This window comes from Phoca vitulina, unplaced genomic scaffold (assembly GCF_004348235.1).
Source record: "Phoca vitulina isolate PV1807 unplaced genomic scaffold, GSC_HSeal_1.0 scaffold31, whole genome shotgun sequence".
Lineage (NCBI taxonomy): Eukaryota > Metazoa > Chordata > Mammalia > Carnivora > Phocidae > Phoca > Phoca vitulina.
The window spans coordinates 6,596,373-6,617,867 of NW_022589734.1; the positions used below are offsets into that span (position 1 = coordinate 6,596,373).

The window sequence follows — 21,495 nt, forward strand, 5'->3', positions numbered from 1 at the left end:
CTTTGCCTTCTTCCCCCAAACCTTTCCCGTTGGCGTTCTGGAGCTGCTTTTCTCACAGCTAACCAAGGGAGAAAACGACCCCTCCCATTTTGAGCAAAAGAGAGAAATAAGTGTATCTCAGGGACTCATTTCTAGTGAAAAGAACAGTATGTTTGGTACAAAGGGCGCAGCCAGATAAATGCAGAGAGAAAATCATCTTGAGAGCTTCGGGAATCACAGCCCTCGTGGCTAATGTGCTGTAAGAACTTGACCCTTTTCCCTACTGAGATGGTGAGGGGCAGGCTGGAGGCCAGCACCGGGCATCATGGCCACAGGCAAGAATCAGGGGTTAAAAGTAAAACTGGAAAAAAAAAAAAAAAAAGTAAAACTGAAAATAAAAAGAACCAGCCTTGATTATTCATGTATGCCAAATAAGTGTACTGCATACAATATATCATTTTGTCTTTATAATATGACTGAGGCTCAGAGAGGTTGAACAACTTGTTACTGGACACACGGCTAGTTACCCACAGAGCCTGGAACAGTAATTAAAAATAAGTTGGTTCGACTACTGCCTGCCAGTATTGAGTACTTTTCGTTCACTCGTTCGGCAAATAGAAATTCAGGGCTGCCTATGCGGGAACACTGTGGATCCTTGCTACTTTGCTTTTTGACTTGCATGTGGTTAGGCTGTAACATTAGTAACAGATTGGGTTTGTTGACATTTTGAGGAGGACTGATAAATGGCATCCCTCGTCTTCACTGAACTGAGATATCATCAAGAAGTAGATACAGGAATCAGACAGGTGCAGATCAAAATGCAGTGTTAAATACTGACATGGTGAAATGTGAGGATATGGCTCAGGGTATAGCCACAGTCGGGCTCCCGAAGTGACCTTCCCTGAAATCCACTCCCTACCTCCGTGGATGGGCAGACATCCCGAGGTTGGGCTGGTGTGAAAAGGGGAGCCCCGCATGGGCTGAGCCCCACAGGCCCAGTCCTCCTTCTCTCCCTTTCAGACTAATCCCTCCCCTGAGGGAAGGGTCCCAGGCAGGGGGCTCCCCCGTGAGGCATGCCCCGAAGAACAAAGGAGAAGATCATGTGACTTCGCTTGCAGACCCAGCCCCACACGTGGGGAGCACAGTACACGCCGGGCCTCCGCGCCTCAACCCTCTTGATCAGACAAGACTGCAGTGCTCTGGAAAGTGAGTCGGGCAAGAGGACAGGAGGCATTTACACAGACATTGGCTCTGATGGAGAGGCAAGAAATAAAAGAGAGCCAGAGATGAGGCCCCATCGAAAGAGTTTCTTTAAGATGGACTAGGCTTTTCTAAATGCTGGTGGAAGGGCAGGAGAAGGGAGAGCTGAGGGTCACAGATCCAGGAGAGAGACAGCATCGTTGTTAGACAAGGCCCCCCAGAATTTGGAGGCAGTAGAATGCCCATGGCCGTGCTGGGGTTGAGGAGGAGGGACAGTAGGGAAAGAGAAGAGAATGGTGTGGATGCTGGCGAGGTGTGGGTCTGGTGGCAGAGAATGGAAGGGCTTTCTTATTTTTTGCCTGGGAAGGAAGGCATAGTCACTTAAAAGATGACTATTCGAAGGCTCTCTTTCAACTTTCCGGCTGATCTCTAAGCATCTCTTGGTTAACCCATTCTCACAGGGTCGAAGTCTTCTTTACCATGTTGGATATTGCTTTGCTAGGCACCCTATTAACTCAATCTAGAACTTTTTGCTTCGTTTTTCATGCTGAGGTCAATTTTATAAACATAAGTTAGGCAGACTTTGAGAGGCTAGGCTAGAATCCTAATACCTTATGCAGCCTTGCTTCTGGGTTTAAGCATGCATTCTAGGTACACACTCACTGTCTTATAATTGGCATTTTGGAACACAACTCTCCATAAAGGATCCCATTACCCTCTCAGTGATTTTAACTATTTGGGGAAATCATAGAAGTTGAGCCTCTTTGGTGTGTCGGTGTAGGGAGGAAAGCCGAGAGTAGCCAATGAAGTGACTTCAGCCAATAGACTTGGACTTCCCGTCTCTTGCTTATTAGGCAAATGGCATATTCCATCAGGTGCTCCTGTCCTGGACACTTGATGGTGGATGAATAAAAAAATGCAGCAGTTCCCAGCATGCAACTGACACCTTTTTCCTATTAAGCAAAGCAAGCTTAAGAATGATCCATTATGTGAACTGCCTTCAATTCTGTCTTCCCCAGCATTCATTCCAGTGAGAAATCCTTTAAAAGGGAGTCAGTAAATCTAATTCCAATCATGGATCCTTCTGAAGATTCTAAAGTGGAGTATCTCCCGTCATGTCAACTCCACATTACAAAGCAGATGAATAAATGCTTCTCCCTTGCCTGTTTCTGGCTCGAGGGGTGAGCCTGGTGGAAGCCTGGGGTGGCATGCAGTGCCCCCCCACCCTGGGCTGCACTCAGGAAGGCAGTTCACAGCCCAGGACCCCCACTCCCGGCTCCCTTGTTCGATGGCCCCCCACAGGGGCCTTAGACATGCCATACACAGTTAGTGCTCATCTGTGGTAACCATTAACATCACGGGGAAGAACTCTCTCCTGAATTTCTTCCATTTAAAAATTATTTCTCCCACCCCGGGTTGTGCCCCAGTGCCCTAACAAATGTTTCTTTTCTGTGGCATAATGGTAAATTCCTCCCACTTATCACCCTATCAATTCTGGAGGATAAAAAAAAAAGTCCTCCACCAGCCTGCCCTGGCTCCTCTTTGCAGGGTTTTCCCAAATCCATCGTGTGCCCAGCGGTGGTTTTGTGAAGGGCCAGGCTCATTTAATCTCTCTGTTGTGATGTGCAAAGATCCCGAAAAAGGAAAGATCAGTGATTTATATGAAACACTTGAGCTTCTTCTCGCCACCCTCCTCCTCCAAGAAGATGTCATAACCAATCCATCAGGGCTCTGAGCTCTGTGTGTTTTCTCTCCCCTGTCCCCATCAGAGATCTGTGTCGAGTTAGAGCTAAATCAGGGGACACATTTAATTGAAAGACAAATGGCAAAATAGGGTTATGGTGGATGCTTTCTAACTGTGGTCTGTTAGAGTTTAATTATGCGTCGTAAATTGTGAAAGCCAATCCACTGTGCGTCTTTGCGCACTCCTGTTCTTTTTAATCACAAAGAAAATGTTCTCAGCTGCTGACAGGATGGGACTCGGCGTCTGTGCAGAGCAACTTGATCTTACCTGATGGTGACTCAGCAACTTGCCGAATCCAGTTAGCAGTTTTGTAGCTACTTACTCAAAAGGACCGTAGTAAAGCCTGACTTCAGACATCTCAAACCGCTGGATCTCCCAGCCAACGATCTGCTTGTTTGTAATCAACCAATTATCATGGCCAGGGTGCAATAGAACAGGTACTGGGTGCCATGGTGAGTTAGAAATGTGCTTCCTCCTGGGTCCCAGCTCTTCATCCAGCCTTACCTGTGATGGAGACATAAGCACTTAGAGACTCAGAGAGAAGAGGCCAGAAATCCTAGTGACCATCTAGTGCACACGAAGGAGCAGAGGCCCAGAGATGTTAGGTGCTTGCCCAGGATAACCTGGGTGGTTAGGGGAAAGGCTAACATCATGGGAACCCAAACTTCTTGATACCCCACATGCTGCTGTTTCTCGGGGCCCTGCCCCCATTTCTCTCACCCAGAGCCCCATCTTAGGAAAGGGGTAGCAGTGTGTCCCGGAGAGGTCCTGCAGACTCTGCCCCCACTAGCAGAGCAGGTGAGGTGGGCAAGTCACCCCACCCCTCTGGCTCTCAGTTTCCCTATTGTTGCCATGGGAGTAAAGCTATATGAGACAGTTTTGAGAAGTATGTAAGATGGTATACTCAGAGTATATTATAAAAGTACTTGGTACTTTTTAAACAGAAGTGCCCAAAACAAAGTAACAGTTCAGCCCCCAGAAGTCCCTTCCCTCTTGATTTGGGGGCATTGAGACAGAGGGAGGGTAAGAGAGAAGTGAGAGGGCAAGTACATGTGTTGCATGGAAACATTGTGAATCCAAGTCACTTCTGCAAACACTGAAGAAAGCAGGTGGCCAGAGGGGGCTCTGCTTTGAACGTCAGTTTATTTGGTTGATAACAAAGAGAAAGGGTGCCCCGTCTGGCATTTTTGCTGGAAGGCCCAGAATTTATACTTCTCCCTCTATTCTGGCTGTAGAGTTCTGCCCAGTGTCTGCCAACAGGACATTAGGTCCCGTGCAGCTTTTCTCCCTGGACACTTGTCTCTCTTTGGGAGTTGCTGTTTTTGCCATTGGCCCAGACTTATATGTAGACCTAGAGACGAAGGGACGTGAGCGTCTTCTAATGAATTCTAAAAATGATTGGCTGTGGCACAGAGCTGTCAGTCATCCAGGCGTTTCTTATGCCTCCCCTCCCGTCCCCATGTTAACATGCTTATAAATTTCATGGCTTTGTCCTATCCGTTGAAAAGAGAACAGCAGATCTGTCTTTTCTCTCTGCTCTATGTTGATTTTTCCTGTGGCCAGAGGTAACTGCAGAACCTGGTTTTCAAAAACAAAACCAACCAGGCTAGAGCTTCCAAATCAAGAGCAGTCAACACAGTATTTCAGAGAGAGACTCGCCAGCCACTTCCCTATAGTCTTAATGAAAACCAGGAGTCAGATTCACCCAGCACCATGGTGATGCTAACGAGAAGCTGCTCAGATGTCATGCTGACAGAGGTGCTCAAAGGCCAGGAACAGTGTGATGGTGAGTGTATAGTACTTAGCACCTGGGGCCCAATAAATTTCTGTTAATCTTAATGCTCTTGTTTATTTTTCTCTTCTTCGGTAAATCTGGGGACACATAACTTTTTTATTAATCTAAATGTGTATACTGCTCACAAAACAAATTAATTAGCAAAGGTTATGATGCTAATACTAATTATAGTAACTGGTATCTTTTATCAAGTATTTTTTTGTGTCAGGCACTGTGTTAGAATCTTTACACATATATCTACACGACGTAGTGTTAGCCCCACGTAAAAGTGTTAAAAATTAGGCTTACAGAGATCCAGCAACTTTAGAGAAAGAAATCACACCTAGTACGTGCTGCAGGCAGCACTCACATCACACTGTTCCTGGCCTGTATGTACTCTGGGAGTATATAGCAGTAGGGTCTTTATTTTATTCTGCTGTCATTCTGGAACCTTCCTAACTCACTGCTATCTTATTCTGAGCTAATTGTCATACATGGAAGAGACAGACATACTCTTTGGTCAACTGTTCTGGCAATTTGTCCAAAACACACACTGCCCAACTGTGCACTCATTCCTTTGCCCAGCAAAAAAAAAAAAAAAAAAAAAAAATCAGCATGAAATAATGAAATATGAAATGAGGGAACCTAAAGATGTTAGACCACACTAGTAGTTTCTTCAAGGCATGACAATGTGTCACATTGCCCCGTGAGTCCAATTGAGGTATCTTGATATTTTGCCTTTGAAAGTAACCCATGGGCACTCTTGTCAAATCTTGCCTAATTATTCATAAAAGACAGATTCAACTTCAGATGATTATGTAAGGAATGTAAGCTTGATATCTTTATTTTTTTGAAGTAAGAAAATACCAAAAAGAAAATACTTGTTTTCACTGAGTTTGAAAATGGATAACTGTAATTCAATAATATTTTGAAATGGTTTACTGACTCTGGCTCTTACTTTATTCGTACTTTCTTCAAAGTTGATGACAGTGCTTTGCTCACACAACTTCAGTTTTTTCCTAACTGAGGGATGAGTTAGGAACAAATAGCACTGCTTCTGTTTTATTGAGACCTGGAGAGGTCACTGGATTTATCCAAGTAGCAAAGGTATCTAGACCACCAAAAAAGCTATGTTGAACCAGCCCACCTCCCTTGCCTGAAGCAAAACTGCTTTTTCATGGAAGTACATTTTAGGGCTATCCCCTCAAGTTTCATCAAAGGAATAGCCTTATGAAACTCACTACTGCCTTGAAATAGTGATAGGCTTGAGACAGTGGCCTCCGATAGCAGTCAGTATACCCAGCCCAGGATTAAAAGCATAGCTTTGGAGATATTTGGACACTTCGATTGTAATCCTGTGTCTTACCTAGTGTTTGAGTGACCTGGGCTAGTCACTTTTAACCTCTCTGAGCTATAGTTTTCTCACCTGCAAAATAGGGGAAATAATTCCCATTATGGTGGGACTGTGATAAGAATTAAGCGGAATAATTCATGTAGACAAACTAAGTGACCCATAAAACATAGCCATTATTAATCAGAAGTTCCTTCCGGGAAGCCCCACCTGAGAAATTTCTTTTAGGATATTATGTTGGGGTAAGTTTTTCTTCCCTAAAGAATTAGGGTCTTCTCTCTCTCAGGCAGTACGAACCATGGAACTGATAAGGCTTTCTTTCCATTTTGTTTGCCGGTTCTGAGGCAAGTTTATTATCTCCACTAGTTCAGAAGCCACCTGCAGATCTGGGTTCTGTGTTCTCCATGTTTGACTTTGTCTTCATCAATCTCATATTCTCCCTTATTCTGGCTTTGTTTGTTTTTCTTTTTCTCCCCTATATTTTCTATTAATGATGAGGATAAAATGAAACATGAAAGTGCCTAGCACTGAGTACATAGTAGATCATTCTTCCCTTTAAAATGTTTTTTCTTGGGGCGCCGGGGTGGCTCAGTCGGTTAACTGCCCAACTCTTGATTTCAGCCCAGGTCATGATCTCAGGGCTGTGAGATTGAGCCCTGTGTTCGGCTCCATGCTGAGCACGGAACCTGCTTAGGATTCTCTCTCCCTCTCTCTCTGTCCCTCCACCCCATCCCTGCTTTCTCTCTCTAAAAATAAAATAAAATAAAATAAAATGGTTTTTTCTTTCTTCTTTCACCCTTTATTTCTTTATACTTCCTACACTTTCTCCACTAAGTAATATTTACTAATGAATTTATTCTTTCCCTGTTTTGTGATAAAGTCCTAGTCATATTTCTAAGAGCATCTTATAATTTAATTGGTAAATAATAATCATTACTGTGATATCCCTGGTTAAAAGTAGTTAATGGTGGAGCACCTGGGTGGCTCAGTCAGTTGAGCATCTGACTGTTGGTTTCGGCTCGGTCTTGATCTCAGGGTTGTGAGATTGAGCTCCGCATCGGGCTCTGCACTCAGTGCAGAGTCAGCTTGTGATTCTCTCTGTCCCTCTCCCTCTGCCCCCCCCCACTCGTGCAGTGTCTCTCTTTCTTTCTCTCTCTCTCAAATAAATAAATAAATCTTAAAAATAAAGTTAATGGTGCCTGCAGCAGACATTAACAGGCTGAACAGAGTGTGCCTACAACAAAAGGATGAGCAGACTTGAATGAAAAGGAAGCAAGTCCCCACATATTCTAGCTGTGGCCTTCACTAAGTCACTGCTTCTCTCTGGGCCTGTGCCTGGCTCTGCAGAAGGAAGTGACAGTGTCCACCTCTCAGGATTGCCGTGTGGGTCTCAGCCAGTAAGGCCGCGTGGGTCCAAGGCTCTGGAAGCTGCATCACTTTATAATTGTTAATTTTTCTTATTGTTGCTACTTTTATTAGTAACAAAGTATCTTCAATTTTACAAAGACTGTCTGATGGCAAAGCCCAGAGCTTTCTTTAATTTTATCAATATTTGGAATTTAAACATAGTTTTCATATAGGTGTTACAGGTTCTAGGATACGTATCTGTCGGTGTGGTTTCCTCATGTTAGCTCTTCAGGGGAATAGATGGTCTGGGATAGTCATGTCCTCCTCTCGATGGTAAAAATAAATCCCTGAAGGATGTCCATTAACTGTGGTATAACTATAAAGTAGTACACAAACGTTCCAGCAACTTCTGAGTTGCTCACTGACACTTGCACAGGGCACCTTCTCTGACCTGCCCCTTTAAGTTAATTGCCCCTTTATGTAGCCTCATGGCTCTATGTACCTCTTCTTCAAGCCCAATATGGTAGTTGCAGTTTATATTTCTTTATAATTCTTTGATTAATGCCTATATCCCTGTGAGCTTCATGAGGTCAGGTCTGTTTTGTTTTGTTTTATTCCACCATTAGGTCCTTAATACCTGGCAAAATACATGACATATATTGGATATTCACTTCATTTGTTGGATGCATGGATGAATGGATGGATGGATGGATGGATGGACAGATGCATAGACAGACATTTAATCTCAGAGACAGTGATGCTCAGCATTATATGTGCTGCCTCCAACTCTGACTACCAGTAGTCCTGGGAGTCCCCCGCCAGGGCTCTTGTGGGGCAGAATCTAGGACCAATGAGGAGAAACATAGGAAGCACTAGTCAGCTCAGTGTAAAGGGAATCTCCCTCTCAGACTGCAGTGGGGAAACCTGAAATGGGCAGCCCCAGAAGTAATCCAACATAAGGCTTTGTAGAAAGAGCTCAAGCATGGGCCAGAAAATCTTTACGGTCCCATGTCTTGGATTCTGTGATTCCATAAAACACGTTGCTTGTATGATGAATCCTTAACCAAGATATCACTGCTGTATTCCAGCCTAGAATACTATGGATAGAAGAAGCTCATCCTAACAGCCAAGTCTCTGTTTTGTCACTCTCTCCCTCAACCTCCCACTCACTATTTGTCAAGACATCGTACTATTAGACCCAGAGAGTCCCTCCTCGAAAACATTTGTAAAATAACTGTAAGTCATTGGAAATGTATATAAGTTTCTCTTTCCTAATACTTCCTTCATAGTTAGACACTGAGTCTTTCTTAAAGTAATTAGCACATTTCATCCATTACTCACTAAAGAAATATAAGCTATACAACATAACACAGTTATGGGTAATTCTACTTACAATAATGGAATTGAGGATAGATCTATAGCATACCCTTGGTTAGGTGGCTGTTACTATCAGATCAATGATATGGTAAACCATAATATCTGAGTAATCCTCTATTGTTTGGGCGGAGTGAGATCTGGAGTTCACTGAGGGCCAGACTCTAGAGGCAATAAAACTGCCCAGAGCAGTCATAAGATATTGTAGATACGTGACCCTGGACTCTATTGTTTTGGTTGATTTATTAATGATGCATTTTCTTTTGAGGCTTCTGAACCAGGAATATAAGGCCCTCATCTATAATCCCCACCCACCCTGCAGCCTCCTCCCCTACCAGTCCTGTACTGGAGAAGGGTGTAGACCCAGACCAGCCACTCTGAAGCACTCGCCTCTCCTCAATCTGTCCATGCATGTCCATGCATCTGTCCGTGCCTTTGCAGAAATGACCCTTCCCTCGTACAGGGTCAATCACTTCCTGTACATGCTGTGACCAAAGCTGGTTTCCAGCTGTGATTGCAGCCTTCTCCCAGCAGATGATGAATCCTCCAGACAGCTCTTCACTGGACCATTTATCCCTGCAACATACACTCAGCAACTCCACGTTGAAATGAAAGAGGAAAAAGATATAATGAATGGCCCCCTGCCAGTACTCGTGTCATTTTGCCAGCTAGATGTACCCCTTGGCCTTCACCTGCAATAATCCTAATCATACTTTAAGATCTAAATCTAATCTCATCTCCCCTGCCAATCTTTCTCACTGCTAAGTCATTTACAGTCCATGTCATTCATTTAACATTTAGCATGAATAGCTTTGTCCTGTTGGTATCTTTTCATGTATAAATGTCTTAAGCCCCAAATAGATGGTAACCTAGCCTAATCCTTCTTTTCGTATTATTTTGGGATACTTCTTCCCTCTAACACTGCCACTGAGTTGTGCATAGAAAAGCCACTCCATGAATATTTGTGTATAGATCAAGCAATTTGTATTTTGTATCTCCCACAATGTCTACCTCAGCACAGGATAAATAATTGCTGATCAATTGATTGAGTTGGAAATGTAGCACTTCACCTACCACAAATCTTCTGTTTTGTAACTGACTCATCCACCAAAGTGTCAACACGTTTGGGAAGCTGCCATGTAACAGTAGAGAGTTAAAGTTAGCTCTGTTGACTTTGGCTTGGCAGACTAAGCCAGGGAGAAAAATAAAACCTCTTCCAAATTTTCCACACAACCAAAAAGCACAGAGCTTTGGAAATCTGTGCAAAATGAGCCATTACTCCAAGTTTGTTAGAAGTGTATGAGGATGGCTTGGAAAATCATGGAATAGTTGAAGAGAATTGTTCAAATTGTTCAAATGTGGTCAAACCTTGTTATAGCTTTATGAGCAGGATATCATAAAAATTCATTTGTGTAAAATCCAGGGCAGCTTAGTAACTAGGTTAACGAAATCAAAATGAGCCATTTGGGGAGGATGGAGACCAACCACGTTATACCCTTGCCAACAGTCCTGCCACATGGATAGATAGCAACAATTGGGGGCGTGGAGGGGGGTTGTTCTTGTCTTTTATTTGTTTTTAATATAAATGTGAGTTCCCAACCTCCATTTCTAGTAATAGTCAACTAGGTTATTTGGGCCAACCCTCCTCAAATTTTTTTTATTTTAATAAAATATACATAAAATTGACCTTTTTCACCATTTTTAAGTGTATGGTTCTGTGGCATTAGGCACATTCACACTGTTATGCAACCATCCGCACCATCCATCTCCAGGTCTTTCTCATCTTCCCAGACCCAAGCTCTCTATCCCCATTCAACACTAACTCCTCCTTCCCCCTCCCCTAGTCCCTGGCAACCACCCTTCCACTTTCTGTCTCTCTGCGTTTCACAACTCTAGGGACCTTATATAAGTGGAATTCTATGTTTGACCTTTTGTGTCTGGCTTATTTCACTTAATATGATGCCCTCAAGTTTCCTTCATGTTGTAGGTATCGTAGTAGGGACCCATTTTTACAAATGGGGAGTTGAAGCTCCGATAATTCATCTTAGGTCATTCAGATCTTTCCATGAGGCCCGAAGTAGAGACTCTATAATCTTTAGGTACATAAATAATAATACTAATTGGTAACTATAAGCCTAAACTACGCTAAACACTTAACATGTATTATTTTCATGCAGTTTCTTTAAAAAACCCTATAAGTTCATTATCTGTATCTTGGAATGAGAACCTGGATCAGAGATTAAGAACTGGCCCAAGATCCTCTAGTGGAGAACTCATGGCACTGGTTAGTCTCTATCTTGTGCCTCTCCATAAGAGATTTTATTCAGTGATTTCCCCAAAGCAATTATTTTCGTATATGCATGCATGTAGAAACCAAGAACATTGGCTCCACTCCCCAGGAGGCACGAGCGTGAACTTCTTCCTCCTGCGGAGCTTGGCATGAGACACTCATTGGGAAGTACCAGGAGAAGTTACAGGGATTGATGGGAATAAAACCCTGGGGGTGCTTTGAAACTTCCCTGAGGACCTGACAAGTGTTTGATGTGAAAAAGCATTTCTTGCCTGCAAAATGTGTGTCTCTGAGGAGCTCTTAAGTTGCCAACACACGAGATGACTGGGAGCTGGGCGGGGGTTGGGGAAGGCAGGTTTGAAAGCAGCTCTACTCAAGCTGCACCCAGCAAGTTCCTTTTTCCCTGGCTCTGACTCTCCTTCCATCGAGGCCTGGATTGGAGTTGTCTTTCCCAAGGCAGTAACTGTCAGAGGAACCATCTGGTTTGGTTTCTTGTGACTGACTCCCAGGAACAGAAATCCCTCTGGGAAGAAATCGTAACCACAGCAGCAAGCAGCAGTGAGAGGCAACTCTGATGCTGGCTAGCGGAGGCCCCCGCTCCGAATGGCCTACCAGGGACCTACCGTTCTGAGAATGAGAAAGGCAAACCTCTTAGTTTTGGAGAGTATGGGGTGGGGTGGGGGGGAGGGTAGTTTGTGGAGAGAGGCTAAAAGGTGTCCAGAGTGTCTATTACAACTCGAGGTCTACCTTCTACGGGAAGACTTTCTCAGTGGGCTCTCTCAAGCCGTAACCCAACCCCATTAAGCCAACTCCCTTCCCTCTTGCTTTGATCATTAATATCACTAATGCATCTTATGTCCATGCATTAGCCTGTCTGGAAATTGCCCCAGATCAGGGCCCCCTGCTCTTTCATTCCATGCAGGCTCGCAAATGCTGCTGGCTGGCTGGCTCATTTCCTCCACATGTGCATTTACTCTAGAAACTCATCTGTCCTCTGCACTAACTCTTGGAATGTTAGAGCCTGAAGGAGCTTTGGGCCCATTCAATCTGGCCCTCTCGCTGGGGAGGCCACACAGACATTGCTGGGGCTTGGACTGGGAACTAGGTCTCCTGCCTCCCACGCCTGTGTGTTCACCACAGAAATGCTCATAGGGAAGCACCGGAGGGAAGAATCGTTTGCTGAAGGAGGATGTGTGGTGGGAGTGCAGCGTGGCTGATGTCACAGCAAGCACCAGCCCCATCACGGCCATGAGGGGAATGGTCCTCCGCTCGGGCTCCTCCCTGGTGGCTGCAGGACCTTGGAGGACCACTGGTCCCCAGATGTAAGCTGGTTGGGTCGGGGCTCTCCTCACTTGCTTATCTCTGTGCAGCTCAGTGCCCGGAACATGCTATTTGTGGAAAGACTAAAGGAATCTATGAGTAGACCAGTGATAAACCCTTGAAACTCAAATGTTCTAAATCTCTGTTAAAAATTCAAGCTCCAGCCAGTGACCTACTCATTTTAGCCAATATCCAATGCAATGAAATTCCAACACCAAAAGAAATGTTTAGGCTCTTTCTTCAAACTCACTATAGTGAGATTTGCCCTCTCAAACTCAGTAATGGGTCTTCTCGTTTATTTTGCCGATGAATAGAAGCCAAGTACATAAGAGAAATTTTGTTTACCTTGAAAACCACAATTGTCAATGTAGTCTCTTCTCTCCTCCAGGGAAGGTTTCTTGTCCTGAAGGTTGTGCCCCTGTGAGTCGGGGGGGGGGGGGGGGGGGATGGGGGCCCCCCCCCCCCCCCCCCCCTGGGGGGGGGGGGGACAAGAGCTGCGGCTGCACACACACCCCCCCCATCCCATGCTCTCCCCACAGCTCTCTTATTCCCCACAGCTGCTTGGCTTTGCAGCCTGCCTTTTTAATGGCCCCTTAAGTAGGAAAGGCCTTTATTGAAAAGCATCCCTGTCCCGGGGCTTCCCACTCCGTGTCACAGTTATACCTCACGTGTGGCCTTGTGCTCTCTGTTAGTCACAGGGCGGAGCTAGAAAGGAACATGGGCTTACTCCGTCTCTTCCTTGAGCAGGAGGATTACAGACATTGCCCTTCTCAGTAGCTTGCAAGCCCTGTCACTTCTTAGGGGAAGTTGGGGGTAGAAGGAAGAGGCTGGAGGTGGGACAGGAGGAGAGGAGGAGCGTGCTGGAGTGCTGAGGCTTGCTACTTAATACTTGGGCTCTGAAACCAAACTGCCTAGTTTGTGTGTGTTTGTAACGAGGTAAAAATTAACCATTTTTAAAGTGGGCGGTTCAGTGGCATTTAGCACGTTCTCAGTGTTGGGCAACCATACTAGCTACCTAGTTCCAGAGCATTTCCTTCACCCCAGAAGAAACCTCGTACCCACTGTTCTCCTTAAAACGGCCGGTGATCTGCCCAGCAAACAGCGTGTTTATTTGGGAATAGCAGAGAGTTACAGTCCGGAACAAGCCAGCTATGGCACAACCATAGGCAAATCCCACGAACAAAAGAGAAGAAAATGATTTTATGGAGAAGGAGGAGGTTGAGAGGGGTCGCTTTGGACAGAAGTCCATCGGAGAGAAGCAGGAGTCGGGGTGATGACGGTTTCTCACTGGCTGAGTTGCACGGGTGGTGGATCTCTTGAAGGAGGTGTGACGTACATCCTTCCCCGTGGGGGCTGTAACTGATGACTCTCCTGTTGAGACTCTTCTGGTGGGGTCTGTAACGGACACTTCTCTTGGAGTCTGTGGTTGGCAGTTCTTCCTGTAATTGACATTCGGTGGAAAGGCTCTCCCTTCTAGCCTCCCAGGCCCCTTTATTAATTTATTAAGCAGTTTCTACCCATACCCCCTTCCCCGACCCTCTGGAAACCACCAATCTGCTTTCTATCTGTATGAATTGCCCTCTTCTGGATGTTTCGTGTGGATGAAATGATGCAGTACATGATCTGTTGTGTCTGGCTTCTTTCACTCAGCCTGCTTTTGGGGTTCATCCATACTGTAGCAGGTGTCAGTACTTCATTCCTTTAATGACTGAATAATACTCCATGGTGTGGATATACCATATTTTGTTTATCCCTTCATCCCCCTGATGGCCATATCCTGTTTGGCTGTTGTAAATGGAGCTGCTGTGAAAATTCTCATATAAGTGTGTGTTTGAACACCTGCTTTCAGTTCTTTTGGGTATATGCCTAGCAGTGGAGTGGCTGGGTCATAGGATAATTCTCTGTTTAACTCTTTGAGGACCCACCACACTGTTTCCACAGTGGCTGCACCATCTACATTCCCATCAGATTGCCTGGTTTCAGATCCAGTCCTGCCAGTTAGTAGCTGTTTCAACTTGGGCGCGTTCCTTTGCGCTCCGTGCCTCAGTTTCCTCATTTGTATAACCAGGACAGTAATGCTATGTACTCCGTGGGGTTTGGATGCTTACAGGAGTGAACGCCTGCAAAGGGCTTCGAATGATGCCCGGTGTGCAGGACTCACTACAGAAATGTTTGCTGCTGGTGTATTGAGCGACAGTGAAGGTCATGGCAGATACAAGATTGAGAAGCTTTTTGACTAAAAAGGCCCACATTGGGTGGTATAAAAGAATCACAAGAGCTCTAATTTGCATATTTGGAGTTGGGCACTGAGGGCATCCCTCCTTTGGAGGAATCCATCTTCATACCTACTCAGTGATAAGCCACAAGATCCTTCAGCTCTGTAACTCCGTGGTTCTTGTGGAGAGCCCGCTCCTCAAGGACGAGGAGACTCATGACCAACGGCAGTGCCACTTCTTCCAGTTCTCCAGCAAGCAAAAGGAGGACAGGAGTGTGTCCCAGCAACTAAAAGCTCCAAAAAGAAGTCCCTTAAAAACAGTGGGCCACCTGGGCAGCTCAGTCGGTTGAGCATCTGACTCTTGATTTCAGCTCCAGTCATGATCTCAGGGTCGTGGAATCGAGCCCCACGTCAGGCTCCACACTCAGCAAAGAGCCCGCTTGTCGCTCTCCCTCTGCTTCTCCCGCGGCTCGCGTGTGTGCACGCTCGCTCTCTCTCAAATAAATAAATTAAATCTTAAAAAAAAAAGGATTTCCTAGAAAACAAATAAAAGTAAGTCTTCTCTCTCTCACCAGTGATGGTAGGAAAAGGCAAAGCTGGTTGATTTTCAGTTGAATCTACTGAATTATCACCAAATATTCTGCCAATTTTATTTCTCTCAATTTATAAAATTAATCCATATGTTTATGATTCATTTACACCTCACTCATCGAAATGTTTTATAAAAGCTGTTTGAATCCCAGGAATCCTGACAGGGGCCTTCTCTGAAGCACACAGAAACAAGATGATAAATTTTTCATTTTGGGTTGGAAATCTCAACTTGTCGAGTGGCCATATTACCAGCTCTTCAGCTGAGTAAGAGATGCCAGAGGAAACCAACGAGAAAATGTACTAACAGTTGCCACAAGGATACTCTGGCCTCACACTTGTATAGCACTTCATAATGTGCAGAGCCCTGTCACTTTCTAAATAGGTCTCTGCAACAGTTTGGAAAGCTTGGTGGAGTAGGCGCTGCTGTTAGCTCTTTCAACAGAGAAGGAACGGAGACCGAGGAAAGGTGTGTCGTGGCCCAGAGATGCAGGAGCCAGCGCTAGGACCCTGAGCTGCTCACCTCGTAAGGGGCCTCTGTGTCCCTCGCTCGGACAGGGACTCAGGAGGGCGGGCAGAGGCGGTCTTCTGCAGTGCGTGCCCCCAGCGCCCGCACACACACATAGGAAACCATCACATCCTTGCACTGTCTCCAGGTCACTGACAACCTGGGCCCCCCGATCGCGAGGCCATACTTGTTCTCGTAAATGTTTGCATCATCTTCAGACATCTACAATTCCTCCGCCCTCTTTCTCCCTCCTTAACTCATTTCTCCTCCTCCAGAACCTTCCATCTCTCAGAAACTTAGGATGTTGCAGCATCCTTTCTTGATGGCGTCCGGTTGAAAGAAAAGCCTGTCTTCTGCACCCGGGGGAGGCCGGGTGGGGGCTTCCAGCAGCCGCAGGAGGCCCAGGGCAGGAGGGCGCAGTTGCGCTGTGCCTCTGCAGTGGACAGTTTCTTAAGGACCCCAGCAGGATGGGCCTTGCCCTTCCAGCAGCACCGTGAGGCCATCTGGTGTATCTGCAGCACAGAGGTGCGCCGGTGGAGAAAGCGTCTTGAAGCATGTGCGTGGAGCATCTGTCCTGGGCGCTGCAGTGTTGGGACTTGTCACATGTCTCTGTGAAGACCCAGTTCTGCAAAAGGCCCCACTACCTGGACCTTGGAAGCATGTCCGTATGGCACAATTGTCTGTATGCTTTCCATGGCCCATGGGGGTGCGAAGAGAGTGATACCTCTCAGCCTTCTAGACGGCTAGAGCCCGCGGGGCCAGTCCCAGCCTTGGGACCCCAGTGTGCCTTCCACCTGTGATTGTTTTCTGTGCTGTGAGAAAGGTGGAGGCCTACTGGCCTTGGTTCCTAACCCTCTCTGCTTATCAGAGTCCCCTGGGGAGCCAACAAAAAGCCCAGAAGCCCAGAACCCACGTCCCACCTGCTGGACCACGATCTCCAGGGCTTGGCCCCGGGAAAATCAGACTCAAGAAACGCCCTTCCCGGGGAACTTGAATGCCTCTGGGCCAATGGGAAGCAGCAGTCCTGATTATCCAAGTCAGGGTTCCCCTAACACCACCTCCCGAAGCCCGTAAGAGGCCGTTAGTGCGAGCGATGTCCCTGTCCCGCCTGGATCCCCTCCTCAGCTCTCCACTGGGGTTGAGCTGGTTGGAGCCAGCAGCACGGCTCCTGTAGGCGGTGGGCACGCCTGTCCCTCACTCACCTGCCTTTCTCTTCCATTCTCCAGGACGCACAAGACCAGCCACTGCTACCGCATCACCTACCGCCACATGGAGCGGACCCTGTCCCAGAGAGAGGTCGGGCGCGTGCACGAGGCCGTGCAGGAGGCCGTGGAGCGGCTGCTGGGCGTGGAGGGCAGGTTTTGATGCCACTGCCCGGACCAGGCTGCAGCCTCTCGGGGCTCCAAGGATTTGCGAGAGAGAAAAGGATATTGTTTGTGGACTGGGACATCCGTCATGTTGTGATAAATGGGTCAGTGTTAGGACTTTCAGAAAATAAAGGATCGCTCTTGAGAAACTGTTGACATAGCATTTGTCTTTTATTTGGGGAAATGGGGAAAAAAGAAGCAATAATATAAGAGTTCCCTCTTCCTTTAGGAAATGCTTTGCCCGTTGGTGCTCGGTGTGGTTAATTGGTCCCTGGGTTCCATTAAACTATAAACACCAGGCGTGTTTCTTGCCCGACAGGCTCTTCCACCCTTGTAATAAGTGAAGCCACACAAAGGGACATCAGAAACTCCAGACACCAGAAGATTGTTTGAATCCACTTCCATGCTTGCTTTCTTCTCTTCATTTTCTGCTTTGCAAAGGGCAGGCTTCAAACAGGGCACTAATGAAATGCCAGGCCCCCCCTCAAAAGTGAAGACAGTCATGTGTCTGAGTGGGGCAGGGTATCTCTTGCTTTTCATAAACCCGTGGCTTGGAGCCAGGCCTCTGGCCCCAGGGCTTGGGCTTAGCTCCCTTCTGGCCCACCAGCGAGGAGAGAAAAGAACAAGCGCCACCCCAGAGGCTGGGAGGCACACAGGGGCCCCCTTCTTGAAACCCTGCGAGTTTTATTGCCTAACAGAAGGCCCCTGCTTCCGGAGACGACCTTTAAGGAAGAACATGGGGCTTTGATGTCCACCCCCCCTTCTATCCCAGGCACTTTGTAGTCTGCCAGCCTCACTCCTGACCATTTTTAATAATCAAATTCCATCCCTGGCACGATGCTGGAGGCGGATGGAGGACTGCGAGGGCTGGGATAAATATTTGATGAGGGGTGGCCATTATCAGCTAGTGGCGTGGGGGGTGGGCAGCTCTTCTCAAAGGGAAGAAATGGGCTTTCATGTCATTTCACCTTGTTATTCATTTGTACTTTTCCTTTGGATTTTCAGGGAATTAAGGAAGCAGTGCCCCAACTCCTGCACCCAGGCGTGGAATCACACTGCTGTCCAGGGTCCTGGGGCCCCCCGGGTGCAGTTCCTTAAGTGGATAGATCTGAGTGGGAATGCACAATATGATTCGTAATGTCTTCTTCAGTAGCGTTTGCTAGCAGACCACTTCTGCTCTGGCCTTGCGCTGCATTTCCAGAGGTCCTTTTTATCCCCAAGACGAGTTAGGCTTTGATTAATATTCTCCAGTAAAACAAGTTAGGTGGGTAATACCCAGAAAATCATGGTGCCCCACCTGGGCCACAACCAGAGCAAAGATTTGTCAGATCCTGTGCTTGTGCCCACCCCTCTACTCAGGCCTGGAGGAGTGACATTCAGGAGGGTTCACAGAGTGCTTTTCTGAACATTCCTCTCAATACACTGTATCTGTTATCTAAGGTTTACAAATGAGGCACAGAGGCCTAAAGAAGCCACAGGACTTGACCAGGAACGACACCCAGGAGGTGGCCGGCCTCACACTCAAGCCTGCTGCCTCCAGATTAGTAACTTCCATCTAAGCAGACATTGGTTGGTTGTAGGATCTGTGCCTCCCTCCTGCTCCTTGGGCCTTTGTTCCATTCGGAGAACTCCAGCCGCGTGGGCTCCACTCTAGTGGGCTTGCACTTGCGCCAGACTGGCCCCCCAGGGCTCAGGGAGCATCCAGCTCTTGACTTTTCATGTGCTTCCCACAGGAGAATACGTAACGAGAAAGGAAATGATAAGAAAAGCAATTTAATCCGTAAGATGAATAGCACTTTGCAGCTCAAGAACAGACTGGCTCTGTATAAAGTCGAGCGTGGTGACTAACCCCAGCACCAGCACCGTGAGCCTCTGGGATGCTCCGTCCCCTCCTTTGTGTAATAGGAATAATAATAACACCTACCGCAGAGGGTGCTCGTGAGGACCAAAGGAGACATCCCCTGATCTGTACCTGGCATAGAACCTGGAACCTAACGAGCCAGCAGTAAATGATACCTGCTCTGACCATTATTCAGGTGGGAAAAGGTAGAACTGTGGAATATTAGAACACGAACAGATTCTGGAGAGGGGCGCCTGGGTGGCTCCGTCAGTTGGGCATTCGACTCTTGGTTTCAGCTCAGGTCATGATCTCGGGGTCGTGGGATCGAGCCCCATGTGGGGCTCCATGCTCATTGGGGATTCTGCTTGGGATTCTTTCCCTCTCCCTCTGCCCCACCCCTGCTCTCTCTCTCTCTCTCTCAAATAAATCTTAAAAAAAAAAAAAAAAAAAAAAGATCCTGGAGAGCGCCATATCCCCCCCAGATGAGTGTCTATATGTGAGAACACTGGAGTCCAGAGAGGCAAGACGACTTACCCGAGGGCACAGCTAATCACTGTAGAGCTAGGCCTAGAAGCAGGCTTTCCAGAGCCATTTTCCACAACACCACCCTGAATCCGACAGCTTGAGCATGTCTTTAGGTGTAAGGCCCACTGAAAGCCTTGACACTCGTAAGGGTCAGGAAGGCTCAGGCTACGGTTGCAGCCGTGTCCTGGAGCTGAGCACCAAGTATCCTTCCAGCCCATGCATCACCTGTCCGTGTGAGCAGGACTCTCGAGATGCCAGCCGGACAGAGGTCAGCAAGCTCTGCCTCCTCTGAAGGTCATGGTGATAAATTCTGTGACCACCTGCAGCCTCGGGGGTGGAGCCTGTGGGCTCCACAGCCACTCGTCCCTTTGTCCCCTCCCCGCTCTTCCGTCTTCCTGCTGGGTGACCCCCTGCTGACCCGATTCCCCTGCACTGTCCCCTGGAACTTGTCATTCCTGGAATCAGCCAGCCACCGCCACACTGGCCCAATGTGCCCAGCCATTGGCTGGTGGTCTGGCAGACAAGAAATGGGAAAGGAAACCCTTTGCCGCTGGAGGTTCTTTTATTTTTTTATTTTATTTTCATAAAGAAAGAATACGTGGCCGCCTCCAAATGCCCACGTGCTGACTCTGCTTACCGAGACACCCCAGCGGACACGTCGTGTCCTCCATTCTCAGGCCAGGAGTCCGCCAGTCTCCCCACTGACCACCATCACTCAAACAGCACTTCCGGGCTACTAGCTGGGACCACGTGCCCCTCCCCATCTGCAGGTCAGATGCGTATTTTCCTGGTAGTGGGAGGGCACGTGACAGCGACGGTGGAGTTGACGTGGCTGACATCGTGGTCTTCCAGGCACGATGCTCCACCTTCATTCAGCCATTTAGATTGGGGCCACTGTTCTGTGCCACAGATGGAGGCAGGGAAAGAGGGGCCGAGTCCAGCCTTCATGGAGTTTATATGCATCCTCTCATTCCATCCTCACAAGCCCCCGAGGCTCGTGCCCTTATCATCTCATCTCCAAGGGCGAGATTAATTGTGTGCAGGGAGATGTTGCACAGCCAGCATTGGAGGAAGCCCTTCTGACTCCCAGGCCTATGCTCTTAACACTGCCTCCCACTCCTCCCTGTGCAACTGCCCAGGCCCTAGGACAATGCTAGTCAGGGCTGGGAATTCCCTCCGGACCGTGGCAGAGGCAACGGACCACCGTTGAGGAGACGTTGCCGGCAGGGGCTTCAAGCTTCGGGACGGTGACAGCAGCACAGACAAGCCACAGGAACTCTCCGTGAGGTGCTAGGGACTTTGATGTAGGCCCTTGGGACCAGCTACGGGATCTGTGTCAAAACTGCTAGAAGCCCCTTTTGATGCCCTGCCGCTCGAAGCTTCCAGTAGAATTTATACTTGTAGCCATAGCTGCTTCTGGACAGCAAGTCAGATTCAAGGTCACTGTCAGGGCTGAAAAGGTCAGTTCCTGAGTGACAGGGGAGAACCCAAAACTGAACAGTCTAGGACCCTGCAAGAACAATCCATGCTCCCAGGAGGGAGTCCTCGGACCGGGGATGGGGCGGTGGGGCAGCCTGACAGGAGATCATGTGGTTATTTCCGACCTCAAGGTCGCATTGGCTCGGGGATTTCTGGGTGGCTTCTATACCCAGAAATGCCGTATTGCTCTAAAAGCAATCAACGGCAACCAAAAAGCCCGGGCCCTATTCAAAGGCGGGGGTTCAAGGCAGATTTCCTGTGAGGTTGACGCGACCGCCCTGCTCTGGTACTTTTTCTCTCCCATCCCTGAGCCCTGAGGATGTTCCCAGGAGGAGAGCAGCGCAGGGGTGCCCCAGACGGGTCACCTAGCATCCCTAAGACTTGTTTTCCTCCGCGCTAAAATGGAGGTGACTATCCCTGCCCTTCTTCCTGCAGACTGAGTATGAAATGAATGGCTCAGCAAGCAGTAAGAAAATCAGGTGTAAAACTCTTAAGTATTTCCTGTTAGCCTCATGACAACGGTCTGTCTACTAAGAAGTGGAAAACATCAAGCCCAAGGCCAGCACCAGAGTCCTCTAGTCAGTGGGTAATAGA

General features: G+C 47.5%; 1 protein-coding gene across 12 annotated transcripts in view; it reads left to right on the plus strand.

Annotated features, from left to right (window-relative positions):
• The window catches only part of FARS2 (phenylalanyl-tRNA synthetase 2, mitochondrial), a 715,905-nt gene that overhangs the window by 583,340 nt on the left and 111,070 nt on the right, over positions 1-21,495 (plus strand). For 10 of the 12 annotated variants that reach the window (XM_032424616.1, XM_032424626.1, XM_032424625.1 and 7 more), the window contains one exon: positions 16,917-17,203. The exons of the other annotated variants lie outside the window; for them this stretch is intronic. In XM_032424616.1, the coding sequence (XP_032280507.1) occupies positions 16,917-17,055 (139 nt within the window). In that variant the 3' untranslated portion in view covers positions 17,056-17,203. Of the gene's footprint in view, positions 1-16,916; positions 17,204-21,495 lie in introns of those variants that run through there. 12 annotated transcript variants of the gene reach the window in all.